We start from the raw sequence: 25,006 nt of genomic DNA on the forward strand, positions 1-25,006 counted from the left end.
ATTATACCTCAATTAAAAAAAACTAAGCCATATTACCATTCTCTGGCATGATAGTGAAGAGGTACATCAGGTTTGAATTTCCTATATGGCAGATTTTGCGTCATCATATCAACTGACTCAAGAAGCTCCATAATGCTGAAATACTAAAGAATGAAAATATTAAGTCTATTAAATGTTTCAGATTTTGTGTTCAACTGTTTAAAAAGTTAAATGTTACTCTAAGACACTGTGGATTTCTGAAATACATTTAAAAATCTTAGTTCTGAAAAATAAACATTAAAAAGTATCTTAGTTCTGCTTTTATCAAATTATAACTCAATTCAAAATTTCATTTAAAAAAAAAATCACCTGTGGTTTATTAAATTCAATTGCTATCTCATGTAACTCAACTTCCAGGTTTATCTTGGGTGCAGAGAAGTCAAAATCTGATCGCCGATTCATCTGAAGTTTGGCATTAGCAGATATGGGGCGAAACACTGGAAAATAATGCAAATTACAAAAATTTTTTTTTATATATACCTCTTCTTTATTATTTTTTTAATATATGAAATTTATTGTCAAATTGGTTTCCATACAATACCCAGTGCTCATCCCAAAAGATGCCCTCTTCAATACCCATCACCCACCCTCTCCTCCCTCCCACCCCCCATTCAGCCCTCAGTTTGTTCTCATTTTTTAAGAGTCTCTTATGCTTTGGCTCTCTCTCACTCTAACTTTTTTTTTTCCTTCCCCTCCCCCATGGGTTCCTGTTAAGTTTCTCAGGATCCACATAAGAGTGAAAACATATGGTACCCTATGACCCAGCAGTAGCACTGCTAGAAATTTACCCAAGGGATACAGGAGTACTGATGCATAGGGGCACTTGTACCCCAATGTTTATAGCAGCACTCTCAACAACAGCCAAATTATGGAAAGAGCCTAAATGTCTATCAACTGATGAATGGATAAAGAAATTGTGGTTTATATACACAATGGAGTACTATGTGGCAATGAGAAAGAATGAAATATGGCCCTTTGCAGCCACGTGGACGGAACTGGAGAGTGTGATGCTAAGTGAAATAAGCCTTACAGAGAAAGGCAAATTTTAAAAATTTAAATTGAGTTATATTTCAAGAGTCTCTAAGTACTAAAGGGATGGAGTTGAAAATATTGATTTTCATTTCTTATACTCTTTCTACTTTCCCAGGTTTGCACACTGCTATAATTCGGTTAGATGAACTGTCAATTAAAAGATTCTTTTATCTTTTTCCTAACTATAATTTATATTTTCTTCTTTAAGTAAACAGACTAACTGAAATTCCCCTCAAAACACCAACATAACCCTTAAAGACAGGAACACTCTCTAAAAGGCAAAAATAGTGTAAAAAATGTTGACAAAAATACAGTTTTAAAAGAATTACATTCAAAATGCTAAGAGGAAAGAGATTTTATTTAAACACTGACTTCTATTACAGAACTATAATTTTTGAATTTCTGGTCAGTTTCTATGTATCCATCTGCCTCCTTTTGACTTGTAAAAGGAGATTTGAGAAGATGAGTGAGAGTTTACCCAGGATAACCTTCCTGGCTCGACCCATAATCTAAGACAGATTAAACTAAACCTTTTATATTTAGTATCAAAAAAGGATAACAATATTCTTGCAAAGGGAGGCCAGTGGTAGCTCCATCTATAGAGAGATCAACTATTAAATTATCAGCTAATCTGTGTAAGAACATAGTACATTCCTCTGATTTTAATCATCCCCAAGGCACAGCACTTAATGTTTTCACATTGACCATTCAAATGTACTCAACATATTATACTCAATTATATACATATGTTGAACTTGAATAAAACAAGAAGATATTCCACAATAGGAAACCGGTTAAATTCATCATGGTACATCCATACAATAAAATACCACACAGTGAAAAATAAGAAAAACTTATATATAAATGGAAGGATACGTACAAAGCAATAAACCACTAAAATGATTCCTCTCCCCCACCTTTCTCATGTTACATGGAAGACTACACAACTCCCATACCCTCCCTGGTTGCAATCTCTATCCATCCCTGGGTTACAATCTCTCCTACCTCTCTCTGATTTTAGCTCCTGGCAACTCTAATTTCCAAGTGATTTCCATATACAAATGCTCTTTCCAAAACCAAAGCCGCTCAGAACCTTGGACTCCTACCCCTTACTTCATCCACTAAACCTCATCATGCCCATAGCCCCGCCCTCTCCATAAATTCAGTCTCAAGCATCCAACTCTCCTACCGCCACCACGTACCTCTCTAGTATTCTGATACCAAACCTCCAGGTCCTGTGGAACCTAACACTCATTGATCCTATTCTTTCTCTGTCCTTCACCTCCGCCTCATGTCCTCAGTTCCCTCCCCACCCTATTAAAATTCTATGATCGGTTATGTTAATCATTGCCCTGCATTCACTCTTCATTCCTTTGTCCTTCTCACTTTTGTCAGTGATCAGGCAAAACCCTAATTCTGGATAAAACCCCTCACCATGTATTCTACACCTATAATCTACCACAGAAGTTGAACTTTATCAGGGAAAAAAAAATGACACAGTCACACAGATCGGCCTCACTATGTCATAAATCCCACAGTTCCTCAATGTTGTTGAGAAATCATACAACGTTTAGTCAAGGACAGGCCAAATCCACACCCACAGCATGTTTTTGCACAAGCAGTGAACTAGGAATGATTGTTACACTTTTACACGGTTGTTTAAAGGAAAAAAGAAAAATATGCGACAGAGGCTGTATACACATGGCCTTCAAACTGAAAAATACTTAATTTACTACATGGCCCTTAAAAAAAAAAAATTGCCCAACCCCTACCCTATCTCAGTGGCTCTCAAAATTTGGTATTAATCAAAATCACCAAGAAAGCCTATTAAAACAAAGATTGCCAAGGTTCACTCTCAGAGGTTCCGATTCAGTCTGTCTGGGATGAGCCCTAGGATTTACATTGCTAACAGGTTTCCAAGAAATACTGATGCTGCTAGTCTGAACTGCACTTTGAGAACACGGTTCTAGTCAATTCTCTCTCCCGTTAACCTACGTGGGTATTTCACAGCCTCTCCTCCCTCCAAAAACCTCCCAACACCTCACATATTAAGAAGTAAGAGCTCATCAAAGAAATTCCATAAACTATCACCATCTCTACTGCCCACCCAGTATCAGGACTTGTGTCTCACGCCTGAAATCTGTCTTACGATTGAACTAATCATGTTCTCTGTGTGGAAAAGCACTCCACTTGTGCATGAGATCCTATCCCCTTTTACCCACATCAATAAAGAAATTATCCCTTCTCTATCTTGCTTCATTTATTCATGTTCTACAGATGATTCTCATCTCAACCTATGAATAAGCTGTTGACTCTCCCATTAAATAAAAAAAAAAGCCTTCAGTCCTCCTTCCCTCTCCAACAGGTATGCCAATTATCAATTTATTATCTGTGAACTCTGAATTCATCCTTCATTGTCTATTCTAAAAACTAGACTTGGGCCCTTGAAATATTTTTTACCAGCTAGCGTAATACTAATCTTTATCAGTAGAGGGCGCCGGAGAGATACTGTAAGAGGAGTTATGTTTGCTGGTTCTAATGTGCTCATTCCACAGACTCCTGCACTGCCATGGTTTTTCCACCACCCAGCTCCCACAAAATGTCTCCTACAGAATTCTGCTCCTTCAGCGTCCCGCTCCTGTGGTATGACAGCAGCTCCTACACTATGACAGACTTCTTCAGCACCAGCCTCCTGAACTGCACGGCGACTAGCAGCAGCCAGCAAATTCTCCCAGCACCCTAATGCAGTTCTCCAGTGAAGTGCCTCCCACAGGACAAATCTCTATGAGAATCCATAAAGTTCCTGAGGGTGAATTTCCAACAAGTTTAGAGACTTTCCTGGCAATCGGTGCGCCCTGGTCACATAGATCTCTATGCTGAGGCAGGCAGACCCTCTTCTCTGGGCACTCCATCTTAGTCCTAGGGTAGGGGCAGTTCCTTCTACTATGCCTTTTTTTCTTTAGAGTTCTCTCTACTTGTTAGCGAATCCTTTGTGACTCCAACCCCCTGTTACAGTCATTTTTTATATTAAACTTCCCCTGCTCAAATTACTGTGTGGTTTCTCTCTCATCAGGTCCTGACTATCGCAGCGGGAAATGACAGCAGGGCAAAGGAGAATAAGTCAAACCTAAGTGACAGACAGGAGAATCATCAATACACATGACAAGAAATCGCATCTGTTCCTAATGTTTCCTTTGATGAAAATACTCTAGAAAATAAAACCAAAACCATGAAATGGATAGTTTAAGAGTGAAAACAAGACTCAACTTTAGGAAATTAATAAAGTATAATCATGAAGGTAGAAGAATACAGCAAAGAATCACTGAAGACATCAGACGACCAAAGCCAATAGTTACCCACTCACCAATCAGTATTTACTGAGTACCTACAGAGTACAGGAAATGCTACTCCTTTCAACTTGAAATTTTACTCATTTCTGAAAAGTACATGTTCATTTCAGAAAATTTGGAACCAAATGCAAGTATGGAGAAGAAAAGTTTTAAATACACATTTTAAAAATAGTAAGATTACACTACAGACTATGGCAGCTAGCCTTATTAAACTGTATTTGCCATTTAAAATGTCTTAACATTATAATTATTATGAATAGTCCTTCGAGATTTACCACATTTATTACATCCTCTCTCGGGACATTTTTCTTTCCTATAGTTTTGAAATATAGCAAAAAGTTCCCCAACAATGAAGGGCATTGAACAGATAGCTGTTTTATTTGTGCATATGTATTATAAATACCTTGACTTATATGACAAAATTAACATGAAACGTCACAGTGACATTAACAATGTTCATTAAAATTTATACCAATTACTTTAATTGTACTTATTTTATAAAATGTACTTACCAAAATCATAACCTTCTGGAACAATATTTTTATTGACAATACCATTCCTCAAGCTGTCCTATTAAAAGACAAACTGCTTTTATTTATATTCATGCCAACAGATCTTTATTCTACAAAATCCTACCATATGCAAAAAAAAAAAAGTTGAAAAACAATTTAAAAAATAAAAAACTCAAACTTAGGAGGACTTAGCTATGGAAAATATTAAACTGGTTAGACAATATCCCATTAAACTACTACTATTAAAGAATGTTCTAGGAACTATTTGAATATATGTGTGTTTTTATATATTTGTGTACAGACACATATATAAAATTTGACAAAATTCAACATCCATTTTTGATAAAGAATCTTAAGAAAGTGGGAATGAAGGAAATACACCTTAACATAAGAAAGGCCATATATGACAATCCCACAGCTAACATCATGCTCAATAGTTGAAACCTGAAAGCTTTTCCTCTAACATTAGGAACGAGACAAAGATGCCCACTACTCTTGCCACTTTTATTCAGCACAGAATTAGAAGTCCTAGCCAGAGCAATTAGGCAAGAAAAAGAATGTAAGGCACCCAAATTGAAAGGAAGAAGTAAAACTATCACTGTTTGTAGATGATATAACATTCTATATAGAAAACCCTACAGACTCCACCAAAAACTGTTAAAACTAATTAATTCAGTAAAATTGTAGGATACAAAATTAACATACAGAAATCTACTGCATTTCTACACACTAATAATGAAGTAGCAGAAAAAGAAATTGAGAAAACAATCCAATTTACAATTACATCAAAAGGAATAAAATACATAGGAATAAATTAAACCAAGGAAGCCAAAAACTTGTACACCAAAAACTGTAAGACACTGAAGAGACAAACTAAAGATACCAAAAAAAGGGACCATATTCCATGCTCCATATTTCAAGATACATTGTTAAAAAGTCCATACTAGCCAAAGCAATCTACAAATTCAATGCAATCCCTGTCAAATTTCCAATGGCATTATTCACAGAAATAGAATGATCCTAATATAAGTATGGAACCACAACAGACCTCAAAAACCAAAGTAATCTTGAGAAAGAACCTGGAGATATCACAAGCCTTGATTTCAAATTCTATTCAAAACTACAGTAATCAAAACAGTATGGTATTGGCATAAAAACGGACACACAGATTAATGGCATAGAATAAAGAGCCCAGAAATATATCCATGCATATGTATGGTCAATTAATTTCCACAAAGAAGCCAAAAATGTACAGTGGGGAAAGGAGAGTCTCTTCAATATGTGGTGTTTGGAAAACTGGACAGCCACATGCAAGAAAACGAAACTGGACCACTACCTTAGACCATACACAAAATTAACTCAAAATAGATTAAAGACCTGAAGCCATAAAAATCCTGAAAGAAAAGACAGGCAGTAAGTACCTTGACACTGGTCTTGCCGATGACATTTTGGACCTGACACCAAAAGAAAACTAAAGAAAAACAAGTGGATGGGAATGCAAGCTGGTGCAGCCACTCTGGAAAACAGTATGGAGGTTCCTCAGAAAACTAAAAATAGAACTACCCTACCACCCAGCAATGGCACAACTAGGCATTTATCCCCGGGATACAGGTGTGCTGTTTCAAAGGGACACATGCACCCCAATGTTTATAGTGTATGTATATATGTATGTGTGTATATATATATATATATATATATATATACACACACACACACACATACATAGTATATATATACAACATACAATTACTCGGCAATCAAAAAGAATGAAATCTTGCCATTTCCAACTACATGGAGGGAGCTAGAGGGTATTATGCTAAGTGAAATTAGTCAGAGAAAGACAAAAGTCATATGACTTCACTCATATGAGCACTTTATGAGACAAAACAGATGAACATAAGGGAAGGGAAACAAACATAATAGAAAAACAGGGAGAGACTCAAATATGGAGAACAAACTGAGGGTTACTGGAGGGGTTGTGGGCGGGGGGGGGGCTAAATGGGTAAGGGGCATTAAGGAATCTACTACTGAGATCATTGTTGCACTATATGCTAACTAATTTGGATGTAAACTTAAAAAAATTTTTTTTAATTTAAAAAAAAGAAAAAACAAACAAAAGTAAGTTGAACACATCAAACTAAAAAGATTCTACAAAGCAAAGGAAGCCATCAATATAATGAACAGGCAACCTACTGAAGAGGAGAAGATACATGCAAATCATTTATCAGATGAGTGGTCAATATGCAAAATATATGAAGAACTCCTACAACCCAATTTCAGAGAAATAATCCAATTAAAAAATGGGCAGAGGATTGGAAAAGACATTTTCCGGACAGATGGCCAACAGATACATGAAAAGGTACTCAACACCACTTATCATCAGGGGAATGCAAATCAAAAGCAACTAACACCTGTTAGAATGGTTATTAACTTTTTTCCAAAGTAGGCTCCATGCCCAGCATGGAGCCCAACACGGGGATGCTTAACTGGCAGAGGCACCCAGGTACCCTAAAACAGTTATTATCAAAAAAACAAGAAATAACACGTGTTGGCAAGGATGTGGAGAAAATTGAACTCTTACGCACTGTGGGTAGAAATATCAATAGATGCAACCCCTATAGAAAAGAGTATGGAGGGTCTTCAAAAAATTAAAAGGAGAACTACCATATGATCCAACAATTCCACTGCTGAACATTTATCCAAAGAAAAGAAAAACATGAGCTAGAAAAGATATGTGCACCTCCATGTTCACTGCATTAATTCCAATAGCTAAAATATGGAAAAGACCTACATGTCTATTGATAGATGAATGGATAAAGAAAATATAGTATAAATACACAGTGGAGTATCATTCAGCCATTAAAATGAAGGAAATCTTACCATCTGCAACATGGATGAACCTTGAGGCCTTATGCTAAGTGAAATAAGTCAGAGAGACATATACCCTATGACCTTACATGTAGAATGCTTAATAAAAATTAAAAATAAAAATGAAAAAAAAAGCCAAGCTCATACTCATGGGTACAGAGAACAGATTGGTGGTTGTCAGAGTGGGAAATATGCATAATGTGTAAACAGAATCAAAAGGTAAGAATTTCTTGTTATAAAAGAAGTCAGTTATGAGGATGTATGTAATGTACAATATGGCAACTATCGTTAGTAATATCATATTGTACATTTTTTTAAAGTTATTTTGAGATAGTGAGCAAACAATAGTGGGGGAAGGACAGAGAGACAGAGAGAGACAGAGAGAGGGAGGGAGAGAAAGAATCCCAAGTAGGCTCCATGCTCAGTGCTGAGTCCGACACAGGGCTTGATTCCACAAATTGGGAGATCATGACCTAAGCCAAAATTAAAAGTCGAACATTCAACAGACTGAGCCACCCAGGTGTCCCTCATATTGCATATTTTAAAGTTACTGAGAGAGTAAATCTTAAAAGTACTCATTAAAAGTTTTGAGATTAACTATGTATGGTAATGGATGTTAGACTTATTGTAATCATTTCACGTTATATACAAATGCTGAACCATTACCGTGCACACATGAAATTATGTATATATATGTAAATATAATTGTCAACTATACAAAATCGTCAATTATACAAAAAAATGGGTCTATACACATTTGTGTACAGGCACATATATATTCACATATTTCTGTAAATGCTGCTAATGGATTTTGTCTAGGAAAAAAGACCACAAACTACAGTATGTTAATAAATGACGATGAATAAAACCAAATGCAAAATATACTAACAAAAGCATATACACATATCCCAAAAAGATTTACTTACCAATGACTCATCATAATCATTAAGGTAAAACAACTGAGACTTCACATTCCAATAGGCAAAAAGGTTATCCAATCGGATTAACTGAAAATAAATCAAGTTTATTACACATCTCATTTTCTTTAAATGATAAACATACTCTATTTTCAGAAGTCTCAAATCACTGAATCATATAATCAAGTTAAGCAAGTAAAAACTCACACGAATCCTTAATAAAAGTCTTTATCAAGTCTACGGGTTGACAGGATATTTATTTTACCTTACGAAAGAGTTTCTCAGTTTCATCATGTAAACATGGAATCCAGAATTGATCAGTTGTCTGAAAATAAAAACAGTGAAAGTGTCATAACACATGAAATGGCTGATAAATTGTTATCAACATGCCCTTGACCAATTTCCCATGAAAATGTCCTTGAAAACCTTCAGTGAAAGGATATTAACCACAACAAAGTCTCTGTTTTCAAAGAGCTCAGTGGTGACTGAAAAAGCAAACAAGTCAACAGGCAATTACAAACAGGTAAGTGCCACCACAGAGGTTAAATACACAGTTCTCAGAATAATGTAGGAGCCTCAAACTCAGCGGGTAATGGAGAAAGTGATGACTAATACATGATATATGGATAGAAATTACTGATTTTAAGGGGTGCCTGGGTGGCTCAGTCAGTTCAGCACCCGACTTCAGCTCAGGTCATGATCTCACAGTTCGTGGGTTTGAGTCCTATGTCAGGCTCTGTGCTGACAGCTCACAGGGATTGGGATTCTGTGTCTCCAATTCTCTCTGCCCCCCTCCCTGCCCCCCACCCCCACTCCCACTCTCATTCAAAAATAAACATTAAAAAAAATTTAGAAATTATTGATTTTAAGGTTAGTAGGCAATATGATTCAGAGTAGGAAAACATGCAAATATACAACATGTTCAGGGAATTGAAGAAGCCCAGTATTGCCAGAGAACATAAAGCAAACAAAAGAGATGAAACCAGATGTTACCAGGGGTCAGATTAAAATAGATTAAAACGATTTTAAAACAACACTATTGACTTTATTCTAATAGCAATGAGAAGCCACTGAGGGCAATCAAGTGTTTAGATGCTTATTCTACAAAGATGGTTTTCATTTTCTGGTAGAGAACTGAACAGATGACAACAGTGACTTTCAAACTTCAGTGTGTATCAAAATCACCTGGAGGGCTTTCTAAACCCTAGATTGCTGGGCCCCCAGCTGAGTTTCTAACTAAACAGGTCTGCACTAGGGGACCAGTTTCTAAGGTCTCCCAAAGGGGATGGTCAAAACCGCTCTGTCACAGTTACCCATGACCCACATGTTGCCATACCCAATGTAATTCTCATCCTTATTTTTCAAACTAACAGCAGCATTTGACAGTTTATCCCACCCAACTTTAGTGAATAACTTTTAATTTGGCTTTTCTTTTTTTTGCTTGTAGTAGGTCCATGTTTTAAGAAGAAATTGTACACAAAAACTCAACGAATATAAAGCATGTAATGAAATACTACAGAGCAATTAAACTGAATTGAATTACATGTAGCAACACAAGTAAATATTAACACTGTGAAGAGAAAATGAAAATTTGTAGAAAAATCATATAAAGTATTTATGTAAACTTTTAAAAACCTACCGGTATTATACATTTCTAATTGACATATTATACCAAAGTTTAAAAATTTAGGATGTTTATCTCTGGGAGAAGGGTAAGAGTAGGAAACAGAAGGGTTTTAAACTTTATTCCTAACAGTTTATTCTTTAAAAGTATTCAAAATATAAACCAAATGACCGATTCCTCAACTGTCCACAACATTGATGCAACAATGTTTCATAATCCTCTATTTGCTCCCATACTTTAAAAATTCCTCAATTTGAAAAATCAGGAACCAAGTTTGCCACCATATTAATAATGGTGGTAAGAAAATGAGTGATTTCTTTGTTTTTCAAGATTTATCGGTTTCTGAAATAAACATTACTTTCATTTTGTATTTAAGAAATGGATTTTTTAAGGAAAAAATATCAAATATATTCTGAAAATAATAGGCCTTCATATTTTAAACTAAATTTGATCAAACATTTTTTGAAATGCTAAACTACCTACCCTGAATTCCAATCTACCTTATGCACTTTCTGTACCAATTCTACATAGACACCTATTTTTGATGCTAGCATACAAGAACACTAATAGCTTGATGAACTGCACAATATGGTTAAACTGCTTTTTAAACAAAGTACCTGCATGCTGAGATTTTGAAGGGAAATACCAAATGACAATGGATTGTCTCGATTTGTGATCTAAAGAGAAAAGAGCAAATTTTACTCAGATTTTTAGTGGTTAAACAAAATTACAGAAAAAGTTCATTTTCTGGAAAACATTCTTTTTCAAATACTCAAAAACATTTTACTACTTTTTAGAACAACCTTTATTCCTGTGTTTTTCCCAATATTAATTAAAATTTTAAGTATCAATGTATTAGTGTTGCACGATAATAAATCTTTGTATTTTTCAATGTATAAAAAACCAGTTTATCAAAAAACTGACCTCACAATAGTACTGTGAGAAGCCAATAATTATGCATTTTAGAGACATAGGATCTGAGATAAACAATCTAAATCTACCTCTACTGATTCCTAGACCAGTATAACTTCCAAGAGGCAAATATAAAGTATTCTAAAAATACGTGACTCGCCAACTACATAATGCCCAACTACCCAAGGTGACTGCAATAGAGGAAGACATTTTCCTTCATTATCTGATTTTTGAACATTTTAGCAAAGTGTAATCAAGGCATTAAACACTGCAAATTGAAACTATGATTACAAAACAGAAAGATCAGGTCACCTTCAGATCTGTGTCCCTCCACTTCCCGGCATTCAATAGGCTGGCCACAACAGAGCAGGTGTCAACAAACCATAAAGTATATATATGAAAACATAAAAATAAGTTTCACCTATTAAAATACTTACATCATCTTCATAACGAATATGGATGTTGGAAATTTTCACTTGAAGATTTTTTATGATCTGAGTAATTAATTTTTCTGTGAAAGTGTCCGGTTTCTCCACCTGATGTTTTTCTACAATAGCAAATACTTTTTTTTTTAACTCGAATGAAAAATACACTCTATAAATATCCATCCACATATGGAGGTAACATAAACATCACCATGTTAAAGAAAAAAATCTGTCTTTATAAACAGAACACTAAGAGCATCCTTTCCCAAAGTCTTCCACACCAAAGACTCAAAGGCAACCAAATACAAATAGTTTCAAAACCTACTTTTTCAATGAAACTAAAGCCAACTATTTAGAACTTCCTGCCATTAAATTTTACAACTATACCTGGGTCCATAAAGACCTGGAAAACAATGAAGATTATTTGGTAAGAATTCTAATAGGCCTAAATTAGAAAAGCCAGAAACAGTAACAAGGAATTGCCCTTAAAATTAGTGATACTATTACAAACTGTCTGTGGTTTGATGTATGAAATACTTGAATATGCTTCTTCTCCTGATGAATCCAGAACAGGAAGACAGGCAATCCTTTCTTCTTTCAAGGAAGAATTAAGGAAATGCATCATTTGTTTCATTTTCTAAAAAAGATATTAACTATCTCCAGTTTCAAAACTTTCCAGGGGAATAGAAAAAACAAAGTATTGGGGCGCCTGGGTGGCGCAGTCGGTTAAGCGTCCGGCTTCAGCCAGGTCACGATCTTGCGGTCCGTGAGTTCGAGCCCCGCGTCAGGCTCTGGGCTGATGGCTCAGAGCCTGGAGCCTGTTTCCAATTCTGTGTCTCCCTCTCTCTGCCCCTCCCCCATTCATGCTCTGTCTCTCTCTGTCCCAAAAATAAATAAACGTTAAAAAAAAAAATTTAAAAAAAAAAAAAGTATTGAAACTCCTAATTTCTTCCATTTTTAATTTATTTATTTTGAGAGAGAGATGGTGCAAGTAGGGGGGGGGGGAGAGAGAGAGAGAGAGAGAGAGAGAGAGAGAGAGAGAGAAGAGAAGAGAAGAGAAGAGGACAGAATCCCAACCCAAGCAGGCTCTGTGATACCAGCTGCAGAGCCTGACATAGGGCTTGAACTCATGAACCGTGAGATCATGACCTGAGCCAGAATCAAGAGTCGGTCACTTAAACGACTGAGTCACCCACCCAGCACACCACTAAGTCCTTTTTTAATATGCATTTGATAACCACAGGTTACTGTCCCTTTTTTCTCCATTTGAAAATGACAATGAAAACTATCTCATTTTCTATGTGTAGTCCTGTCTCACTGTACATACAGAGTATCTGTTTTTTCCTCTCATGACCCACTACTAATTCAACTGGCCAAGGAGGACAGGCTGATGAAGATAAATTTACATCAAATCCAAGTGTCAGTGAATAGCGGGTAAGTAAATATATTAAATATAAAAAGACTTTAGAATAAGTAAACAAAATAAAAGCTCTTTGAAGAAAGAGCATTTTAATCTTTGAATACGACACCACATCCTAATAAAATCCTTTATAAACCTATTCAGTCATTCAATTAAATGCTTAAATCTTTCTTTCCCTACCCAGTATTTCCTTCTGAATCCCTTAACCAACACAGATTCCATAATGTCTTATTTCACCAACATTTTCAACCCTTTTATTCCTTTTTGCTCATTTTCCTCTGTCAATAAAGCTCCAACCCTGAATAAAACCAACTTTCTACTTTTTATATCAACATGCTTAACCTTGCCAGTTGAGCACCAGAGAAAAACCACAACAGGACTGAAATTACTATAAATTAACTATCACCAACTTCATCCCAACAGCCACTTACTACATTTCTCCACTCAACTTGTTCACATGCTCTGGAACAACTAAGTCAAATTCTTTCTGATTCTCCTCAAAGGTCTAACAATCCTTCCATTGCTCTCTTTACTGTTAGATGACCTTGTCTCCAACTTTGGAAGAAACAGAAGTTCCTTTTCCGTAATCATCACTCAATGACCCATGACATGCATGACGTAAATAAAATGATTATTTCTTTAATTTACCTAATACCTCGTTAGGATCTGATAAATTCTTTGCTTCCTTAAACACACTTTTCCCATGAAATCATAATCTCCAAATTTCTTTCTACTTATCTGATGACTCTTTTTTTTATTATTTTTTTGGTGTTCATTTTTTTGAGAGAGAGAGAGAGACAGAGGATCCAAAGAAGGCTCTGCACTCACAGCAGAGAGCCCAATGTGGGGCTCGAACTCATAAATCGTTAGATCATGACCTGTGCCAAGTCAGACGCTCCACCGACTGAGCGACCCAGGTGCCCCTCATCACTCTTTCTTGATTTTTTTTTCTGTGTTCCTCTTTTACACCATCATTAAAGGTTACATTTCCTTAAGGCTCAGTCCTAGGACGACTTCTCCTCTCCTCTACTGCTGTTTCAGGGAATCTCATCCACACCATACACCTCAACTATCATTTCAATGCTGGTAACTCACAATTATATGTTAGATAGAGTAAAAGTGAGATATATTCAGAGAAATTGATACACTCAATAAACTATAAATAGGTCAGTATGTTTAGAACAAAAGAAGAGAAGAGAAAGGGATGGGGTCAGTAATAAGGCTGAAGAGGTAAATAGGATTCAAATCATATGAACTTTTACATATCACGCTGAAGAGTTTAAACTTCTACCTGATAACAATAAGCTATCACTAATGAATTTTAAGCATAAACGTTTCTAATTTTAGACCAATGTAAAAATAAGGACTTCTGATTAAACATGGTGGACTGTTATCCATTTTTCTACTTCTCAGTAAGACCTCATTAATGCAAAAGGGGAAAAATGGATAAATCCCCAAGGTCAAGAAAGAGTACAGGAAAAAAACAGGTAAGATATACCTTCAGTAGTCTGGAAACTAGAATGCAGATGGCCTTAACCTACTTAGCAGAGATGAAGAAATTCTTCTAAATACCTATAATAAATGGAGAGGCCAATAATAAAGATGAGTCAAAAGCCAGAATCCTGGGAAGATTCAGGAACTGGAGTCCTCAGAGAACATAAATGGCAGGGAGAGGATGATAATACAAGGATTGGCTTAAGTCTGGTGTAATTAGTAGTTAGACTTCCAGGTATCCTCCCTCCCTTAGTCCACACAGCCATACAACTATCCTTTTCCCATCCTAGTGAGAAGCAAGAATTTCTTCTGAAGAAAATACATGCAACAGACTGCAGACTCTAAAACCATGTACTTACAGATACAGGGAGATCCATCACATTGAAACCAGACACGTTAAGAAAAACTTCTATATAATAATCACCCTACATCCACCTACTATTGCCAAGAAAATAATAAAGTTGCACCAAAAAACATATGTAATCAGAGCATATATACTATTTGGCTCAGTAGTAAACATTTATATATAGCCATAATAACATAAACAATGAATACTGATTTAACCAAACATGCAATTATACTAGAAAGACAGAAAAATGGGTCAACCTTACAGTCCATAAAAGGAAGCCTCTCTATATAAATGATGTATAAGCATAATGAATCAAGTAATAGGGATGTGATCATCTTATATAGTAGCATGGAAGTAACCACAAAAACACTTTAAAACTTAAAAGTAGGGGCTCCTGAGTGGCTCAGTCAGTTGAGCATCCAACTTCAGCTCAGGTAAGATCTCACAGTTGGTGAGTTCGAGCCCCACGTCAGGAGCACTGCTGTCAGTGCAGAGCCCACGTGGGGTCCTCTGTCCCCCTCTCTGCCCCTCCTCCACTCACACTCTCAAAAGTAAATAAAAACATCAAACAAAACCCAAAAAACTTAAAAGCAGATCTATATGGAGCAGGTTTAGGGGCTGAGCCAGGAGACAGAATTTCTAAATTGTGGTACTAATATTACTTACTAACTTTTAAATCTATGTATATGTATTATTTTGAGAAGATGAAAATAATTTTTAAAAGGCAAAAGCCTAGGAGACTTAGTAAAGAAAGAATTGGAGAAGAGGAAAATGGCAGAGTAGAAAACACCAAGAATCTGTCTTCCTAGCTAGATAACTCAATAGGCAAAATGTGCCTAATGTAAAGATTCTGGAACTCCAGAATCTACTGAAGGCTTGCAACTTGCAACTTGCAGAGAAGGCTTGAATGTAAACTGCACTTCATTCACATCCACTTTAGCTCTTTACCATAGCAGCAGCTCACCCGGGCCCCTACCTATTCTCAGGCCTACTGCAGCCAGCCGTGCACACATTCCTGAAGCACCTTGCAACACTTGCAGGAACCAAGGTGGGAAGAAAGAACCCATCCTCCAAATATTTGGAGATTTGTGCTCTAATGGCTGGTTGCTGCTCCTGATCACAGAGAAGGGTGGTTGTGGTCACTGCACCTTTTTCAACTGTTGCAAGCCCCTCCCTCTCCAGCCAAAGTGACATCCAGGGCTTTTAAAGGACTCGCAACCTTTTTTGTTTTTGTCCCCCTTCATTGTCCTCTTCTCCCCATTTGTGAGCAAAACATTACAGACTAGGACATTCAAAACCAACTCCATATGCAGGGAAAATAAGAATGTGACCACACATGTTCAGGGAAAGGCATAGGCTTGGGCTCAGCAAAGTCCTGAGAATACCTTACATTTATACCTCAGACTGATCCTTGGACTAGGGGTAGCCTACAATAATGAAAAAGAAAAAAAAGCTTTAAAAAAAAAAGAAAAAAGAAAACAATGGGAATGGGGGTGAATCTCATTTCCACAGATATCACATTATTATATCCAAATATCTAGATTTTAAAAAGAATCACCAACGATACAAAGAAGCAGGAAGATATGGCCCGTTTAACAGACAAAAAATAAGTTAACAAAAACTATTCCTGAAGAAGATACGATGACAGACCTACTTTTTTTTTTTTTTTAGTTTACTTATTTTGAGAGAGTGAAAGTGGGGAGGGGCAGAGAAAAGAAGGATAGAGAATCCCAAGCAGGCTCTGCACCATCAGTGTGGAGCTGGACATGGGCACTGAACTCACAAACCATGAGATCATGACCTGAGCCAAAGTCCAGAAGCAACTGAGCCACTCAGGTGCCCCACTAGACAGACTTTAAAACAACTGTCACATAGATGCTCAAAGATCTAAAGGAAGATGTGGAGAACATCAAGAAAATAATGAATGAAAAAAATAGAAATATCTATAAAGAAAAAAAATTTAAAAAAAAATTCAGAAGCAGAAAAGTACCATAACTAAAAGGAAAAATTCATCATAGAGATTCAAAGGGAGACTGCAATAGACAAACCTGAAGACAGAACAACAACAAATTATTAAATTTGAGGAACAGAAAGAAATAAATTGAAGTGAACAGAGCCTAACAGACACCCAGGGGACACCAAGTGGACCAACACATGCACTGTGGGAGTCCCAGACGGAAAAAAGACAGAGAAAGGGTCAGAGAGAATATCTGAAGACATACTGGCTGAGGGACTCCCATGTGGCTTAGTCAGTAGAGTGTGCAACTCTTTATCTAGGGTTGTAAATTCGAGCCCCACACTTGGTGTTTAGAGGACTAAAGAATGAAAAATCTCAAAAAAATAAAAACTAAAAAATGAGAAATACTAGCCGCAAACTGGCCACATTTAAAGAAAGACATGATTATATTCACCCAGGGAACTCAAAGAACTCCAAGGAAGAACTCAAAGAGACCCAAGGATACAAATTATAAGCAAACGTTCAAAGACCAAAGATAAAAAGAGAATCTTGAAAACATCAAGAGAGAAGGTGCTCATCACATGGAAGGGATCGTTAATAATTTTATCAATAGATTTTTCATCAGAAAAAAGGCAGAAAGGCAATGGACCAAACTGCTCAAAGTGCTAAGAAAAAAAAATCTTTCAACCAAGAATTCTATATCCAGCAAAAATGCCCTTTAAGAGTGAGGGAGAAATAAAGACATTCCAAGATAAATAAAAGCTGAGTAAGACTGTCACCAGACCTTCCCTACACAATAACCAGAGATACTGCATGAAACAACAATGATCCCAACAAAAGATAACACATCTGCAATTATCAATTATCGTTACCATAACAGTGGTTTGTAACTCTACTTTTTGCATTCTACATGATTTGAGAGACCAATGTACTTATAAAAAAAACTTCTTAGTCTAAATGCTAGTATTATGGTAACTTTGCTTTGTAACTCAGCCTGTTGTTTTCTAATTATTTAAGATGCTAATCTATTCAAAATAGTTTGTTTTCGGCAACAATATATAAAGATGCAATTCTGTGACAACAGCAATTTAAAAAAGTGAGGAGGGAGATGTGAAAGAGTATAGTTTCTGTATGTTACTGAGGTTAAGCTAGTATAACTTAAAGTGTTCTAACTTAAGGATGTCAAAAATGTAATTCTCAGGGTATCCGTAGAGAAAATACCTACAGAATATGCACGAGATGAATGAAATAAGAATTTAAATTTTTTTTAACATTTATTTTTGAGACAGAGAGAGACAGAGCACGAACAGGGGAGGGTCAGAGAGAGGGAGACACAGAATCCAAAACAGGCTCCAGGCTCTGAGCTGTCAGCACAGAGCCCGACGCGGGGCTCGAACTCACGGGCTGTGAGATCATGACCTGAGCTGAAGTTGGCCACTTAACCGACTGAGCCACCCAGGCGCCCCGAAATAAAAATTTAAACATTTCATTATACAAAGTCAACCAAACTCAGAGAATAACGCAGTAAATGAGTGACAAATAAAGCACACAGAAAACAAATGGCAAAAGGACAGAAGTACGTCTGTTAAGTTATCAGTAATTATTCTAAAAGTATATGGATCTGGGGTGCCTGGGCGGCTCAGTCAGTTAAGCATCCAACTCTTGGTTTCAGTTCAAGTCCTGACCTTATGGGTTTGTGAGTTTGAGCCCCGCATCAGGCTTTGCAATGGCAGCTCAGGACATGCTTGGGATTCTTGCTCTCCCTCTCTTTCTCTCCGCCCCTCCCCTGCTCGTGTACATGCTCTTGCTCTCTCAAAGATAAACCATTAAAATATATGGTATATAATATATACCATATATTTTGTAACTATATGGTATATAATATGGTATATAATATACCAATATTATATATATATATACCATATACCAGTATATGGTATATAATATACCAATATTAGTTCATATTTATATTTGTACATATACACACATATACGTACATATGTATGTATATATATGGATATGGATTAAACAATCTACTCAAAAGACACAAACTGAATGGATTAAAACACAAGACCCACTGTTCTCTGGTCCATCTAAGACATTTTCCATGACAGAACGCATATTAGGACACAAATTAAGTCTAACTAGATTTAAAAATATAGGCATCATGCAAAGTGCCATCTTTGACCATATCAGAATAATGTCAGAAATAAAACACAGAAGTTGGGGTTCCTCAGAGAGCTCAGCAGTGGCTCTCTGCTGTGAGTGCAGAGCCTGCTTCAGATCCTCTGTCTCCCTCTCTCTGCTTCTCCCTAACTCACGTGCTCTCACTCAAAAATTAGCAAACGTTTAAAAAAATAAGAAAATGGAAGGAAAATTTAAAAACTCATGTATTTGTGGAAGTTAAACAAAATGCTGTTAAACCACCAATGGATCACAGAACAAGTCATAAGGGAAATTAGAAAACACTTAGATATATGAAAACAAAAACACAGCATACCAAAATTTATGGGACACAGCAAAAAAGTATTAAAATGGAAATTTATAGCTGTAAGAAAAAAACAAAAAGACCTCAGAAGAACCTAACTTTATAACTTAAACAATATGAAAATAATGGACAAACTATATCCACAGCTAACAGAAGGAAAGAAAAAATAAAGATTCAAGTAGAGATAAACTGAAGAATAGAAGACCAACTTGAAAAAAAAAAATCAAATGAAACCAAAAGTTGGGTTTTTTGAAAAGGTCAACAAAATTGAAAAATAGCTGAATGGACCAAGATAAAAAGAGTAAGGCTCAAATTACCAAAATTACAAATGAGAGTAGGTGTATTACTAAAGATTTTACAGAAACAAGGATTATACACATTATGTGAATAACTGTATCCTAACGAACTGGATTAACCAAATGAAATGGACAAATTCCTAGAACCACAATACGTACCAAGACAAAATTACAGAGATAGAAAATTTGAATAGATACATTATATATACACCCATATATATAAAATACATATATATAATATATATGTATATATAAAATATATATATACACACACATATAAAACTAGTAAAAAGATTGAATCAGTGATCAAAACTCCCCTAACAAAAGCCGTGGAACTGATTGCTTCTTTGGTGAATACTACCAAACACTTAAAACATCAATCCTCTTCAAACTTTTCAAAAACAAATTAAAGGGAATACTTCCAAACTCAATGTATGAGGTATTAATCTGCTACCAAAACCATACAACGATACTGCAAGAAAACTACAGATCAATATTCCTAATAAATACTGATGCAAATAATGAAATGCCAACAAACAAAATTCAAGAACACATTAAAAAAATTCAAGGGGCGCCTGGGTGGCTCAGTCGGTTAAGCTTCCGTCTTCGGCTAGGGCGTGATCTCACGGTCTGTGAGTTCAAGCCCCACGTGGGGCTCTGTGCTGACAGCTCAGTGCCTGGAACCTGCTTCAGATTCTGTGTCTCCCTCTCCCACTCACTCTCTCTCTCTCCAAGAAAAAAAAAAAAAAATGAATAAACATTAAAAAAAAAAGTGTTATAAAAAATTATATAGCATGACTCAATAGAATTTATTGCTGGAATGGAAAGATGGGTAGATATATAGGTCAACTTACCAAATAAATTTGCTAAAAATTACCAAATAAATCAAACATTTACCAAATAAATATATATGATCATCTCAATTGATGAAGAAAAACCATTTAACAAAACTCAAAATCCTTTTTTAATAACAACAATCAAAAAACTAGGACTAGAAGGAAACTACCTAACATAATAAAATTCATATACAAAAAGCCCACAGCAAACACCATACTTAATGGAAGGCTGAAAGCTTTTCCTTGAAAATCAGAAAGACAGCAAAAATGTCCAGTTTTGTCACTGTTATTCAACATACTACTAGAAGGTCTAGCCAGAGTATTCAGGCAAGAAACAAAAGTCATCCAAATCAAAAAATGAAGTAAAATCTCTGTTCACAGATAATATGATCTTATATGAAGAAAACTCTAAATACCTCACAAAACAACTATTGAAACTAACTCAGCAAAGTAGCAGGGTACAAAGTCAACACACACACACACAAAAAATCAATTGCATATCTCTAATCCCTAACAATGAAGAATTTGAGCAGGAAATTACAGAAACAATTCCTTTTACAATAGCATCAGAAAGAATAACTTAGGGATTAACATAACCAAGGAGGTGAAAGACTTGTACACTTTTAAAAAGATATTTTAAAAGACATAAATGGAAACATACCCAAGTTTATGGATTGGGAACCACTATTAGCATGTCAATGCTGCCCAAAAGCAATCTACCGATTCAAAGCAATCCCAATTATACTTTTCGCAGAAACAGAAAAATGCTCCTTAAATTCATAAGGAAACTCAAGGGACTCCCACAGAGGAAAACCAGTCTTGAAAAGGAAGAACAAAAGGTGAAAGACTTATACTTCCAGATTTCAAAATTTACAACACAACTACAGTAATCAAAACAGTGTGGTACTGCCATAAAGACAGACGAATAAAACAGAATACAGCACTCAGAATAAACCCTTGCATACACGGTCAAATGATTTTTGATAAGGGACCAAGACTACTCAATCAGGAATGGACAATAGTTTTAATAAACAACGTTGGGAAAACGGGATATGAAGAGAATGAACAAGAGAATGAAGTCAGACCTTGCTTATTGAAGAACATATAAAAAAACTAATTCAAAATGGATTTAAATTTAAGACCTAAAACTATAAAACTCTTAGAGGAAAACACAGGACAAAAGCTGCATGACACTGGATTTGGTGATGATTTTGCAATGATTTCTTGCATATCACACCAAGGCACAAGCAACAAAAGATGACAAAATGGGCTTCGTGGGAATTTAAACATTTTTTGCATTAAGACACTATCAACAGAATGGTTACACAAAGAATGGGAGAAAATTTGCAAATCGTGTATTTAGTGAAAGATTAACATGGAGAATATATAAAGAACTCGTAGCACCAAACAACAACCAAAGACAACCCAACTAAAAGATGGGCAGAAGACTCAAATAGACATTTCTCCAAAGAAGATATACAAATGGCCAATAAGCACATGAAAAGACACTAAAATACTAATCTTCAGGGAAATGCAAATCAAAACTACATGAGATACCACTTCATCCCCATTAGGATGCTACCATGAAGAAAAGATAAAACAAGCGTTGGCAAGGATGTGAAGGAATCAAAACCTTTGGGCATTGTTGGTGAAAATGCAGAATGGTACAAGTCCCTGTTGAAAACAGTATGGTGATTCCTCAACAAGTCAAAAATACAGTACAATTACCTATGATCCAGCAACTGCACTTGTGTGTATATACCCGAAAGAATTGAAAACAATGTCTCAAAGGAATACTTGTGCTCCCATGTTCAGAGCAGCTTTATTCACGACAGCTAAAGCACAGAAACGACCCAAGTGTCCGTAGATGGGTGAATGGGCAAGGCAAGTGTGGTATATACAAAAAATGGAATACTATTTAGCCTTAAAAGGGAAATTGTGACACGGGCTACAACATGGACAGATCTTGAAGAATCTGTGAAGTGAAATAAGCCAGTTAGAAAAAGACACGTTGTATAATTCCACTTACATGAAGTACTCAGAGTAGCCAAAATTTCAGAGACAAGAAAGTACAGTTGTGGTCGCCAGGGGTTCTAACTGAGGGGCGTGGAATGGGTGGATTGTCGTTTAATGGCTATAAAGTTTCAATTTTACAAGAAGAAAAGAGATATGAAATGGATGGTAGTAAGAGTTGTACAACATTCTAAATGTATTTAATACCAGCGAACTGTACACTTAAAAATGGTTAAGATGGTAAACTTTGTTACATGTGTGCTATAATAAAAAAAATATTTGAATAAAAAAAGACTGGGGACAGAGATAAACAACTACACAGGGTATGAAAATATTATTACAAGAAGTGTCACCAGAATTTGCATTAAATCTCCTTTAACGTTTTTACCTCTTTGTCAAAAGGTAAAATGTTTACTAGTGGGTTTTATTTTTTATCAAAAAAAAAATGAATAAATAACTAAATAAATGCAAGGCAAGGATAGTGGTGTAAGTATACATACATTTTTAAGATGCTTGGCTATTAAACAAAAGAGGAACAGAAGACAAATGATAACCAGGTTAGGAAGATCATTTTGTGTTTGAAGATAAGACCAGGTACAATGTATTTATAGGCTAAGGAGAAAGTTTTACTAGACAGAACAGAATACAAAAAATACAAAAGTCACCACCACACAAGTGGAAAGGAATTCGATTTCTGTGAGACAGCTCTTCCACTGAGAAAAGAAAGGGTTGAAATAATGAACTATTTGGTTTACGCTGAATAGGAAAGGATATGAAGCCAGAGGATAACCAAAAAGATTTGGGAAAACATAATTATATCAAACAACTAAGTATCTCTAAAAGATTAAGAACTGATATAAGGGGAATTTAGGAAAAAAAAAAAAAAAAGCTAGAAAACTAGGGTGGCTGGGTGGCTTAGTCAGTTAAGCATCTGACTTCAGCTCAGGTCATGATCCTGCAGTTCATGAGTTCAAGCCCTGCATCAGGTTCTGTGCTGACAGCACACAGACTGTTTTGGGTCCTCTGTCTCTCCCCCTCTTTGATTCTCTCTCCCCCTCTCTGACTCTCTTTCTCAAAAATAAACATTTTACAAAATAAAAATTTGTGGGCACCTGGCTGGCTCAGTCAGTTAAGCACTGGACTTTGGCTGAGGTCATGATCTCACAGTTTTTGAGTTCGAGCCCCACGTTGGGCTCTGTGCTGACAGCTCAGAGCCCAGAACCTGCTTCAGATTCTGTGTTTCCCTCTTGCTCTGTCCCTTTCCCACTCTCTCCCTCTGTCTCTCTCTCTCTCTCAAAAATAAGTAAACATTAAAAAAATGTTTTAATAACAATTTTAAAAATTAAAAAGCTACAAAACTAAGAAAATATACTTGATGAAATTAATTATTATAGCTAAAAACTAACCTTAGCCTTATAAGCTATGTGTATTATTTGTCAAACAGTAAGTTTAAGTAAAAATTTTATAATCATCATAAAAATAGACAAACCACATTAAAATTCCCCATGTAATAAGATTATCTCATATTTGTTAAATAATTTCAATGCCTCCAGAGAAAAATAATATTCCCATGTGATAAATATTTAGGTCTTCTCTCCTTTTCTTATTACCATTCCTATTTACTGTTTCCTTTACCTTGATCAGCTACTTTTTGTTTTGCTTCTTCTATTCGCTTAAGTTCATATTGCTTTGCCTCCAAGAGTTGTTTTTCTTCTTTTACAGGATCGTATTTTATTTCTACAGGAAGCACAGAAAAGAATAGTTAATTATCTTAAGTTTAAGTATACTCATTCCAAAACATACCCTTGAAAAATAATCACTAATACAAAGTCTGCAAAAGTCTAGAGTAAAAACCAATTTAATTTGAATTCCCAAATGCTAATTCAAACATAAAAATATCTGAAAATATTTACCAAAAGTATTTTGAATATCATTATGAGATATAAAGATTTTTCCATCCACAAATAAAAGTGCTTGAAGTTATAATGTTTAAAATTTGACTTACGAGAAGAAGGCACTATGAGTAAATAAATGTCTTCCAGGACAGCTTCAACTGGTTGAGTATACAGGTTTTTCCATGGAATTGTAAGATTAAGATTACCTATGTGAATTTTTTTTAAAAAGGACAAAAAATATTATTCATTCAGCCTGCATTTGCTGCCAGTCTATTTTCTGTCAGGCATTAGAAGAGATGGCAAGACAACAAGCTGAGTCACTTCACAGAAAGCTATTTTACAACCCAAAACAATACGCCTTTGTTGTGATCATCTGAAATTATGTGTATTAGTACTGTTGGAAAATCTAAATGCTATTCTAAAAATTTACAAGTTTCTATTTATGGCAATCTGCCTCAAACATAACAATACTCTTCTGCCATTAACCAACAATCCTTGATTATCGGAACTCTGATTTCCCCAATTCTTACTCCAAATCACTATAAGTATTCATAGTATACTGTCAAAAGGTAGATTATA

The 25,006-nt window shown here is 35.6% G+C and overlaps 1 protein-coding gene across 6 annotated transcripts in view; it reads right to left on the reverse strand.

The window, feature by feature from the left end:
* Positions 1 to 25,006, reverse strand: part of VPS13A (vacuolar protein sorting 13 homolog A) — a 266,768-nt gene that overhangs the window by 224,368 nt on the left and 17,394 nt on the right. For 4 of the 6 annotated variants that reach the window (XR_007146267.1, XM_047829766.1, XM_047829767.1 and 1 more), the window contains exons 4-12: positions 24,538 to 24,633; positions 24,168 to 24,269; positions 11,692 to 11,801; positions 10,960 to 11,019; positions 8,984 to 9,043; positions 8,728 to 8,808; positions 4,934 to 4,991; positions 349 to 476; positions 37 to 143 (exon numbers count right to left, since the gene is read on the reverse strand). Coding sequence is in view for 5 of the 6 variants with exons in the window: in XM_047829766.1 (XP_047685722.1) it covers positions 37 to 143; positions 349 to 476; positions 4,934 to 4,991; positions 8,728 to 8,808; positions 8,984 to 9,043; positions 10,960 to 11,019; positions 11,692 to 11,801; positions 24,168 to 24,269; positions 24,538 to 24,633 (802 nt within the window). In the remaining variant the exon portion in view is untranslated. Of the gene's footprint in view, positions 1 to 36; positions 144 to 348; positions 477 to 4,933; positions 4,992 to 8,727; positions 8,809 to 8,983; positions 9,044 to 10,959; positions 11,020 to 11,691; positions 11,802 to 24,167; positions 24,270 to 24,537; positions 24,634 to 25,006 lie in introns of those variants that run through there. The other 2 variants (XM_047829772.1, XM_047829769.1) reach the window with 2 other exon arrangements.

This window comes from Prionailurus viverrinus, chromosome D4 (genome assembly GCF_022837055.1).
Source record: "Prionailurus viverrinus isolate Anna chromosome D4, UM_Priviv_1.0, whole genome shotgun sequence".
NCBI lineage: Eukaryota > Metazoa > Chordata > Mammalia > Carnivora > Felidae > Prionailurus > Prionailurus viverrinus.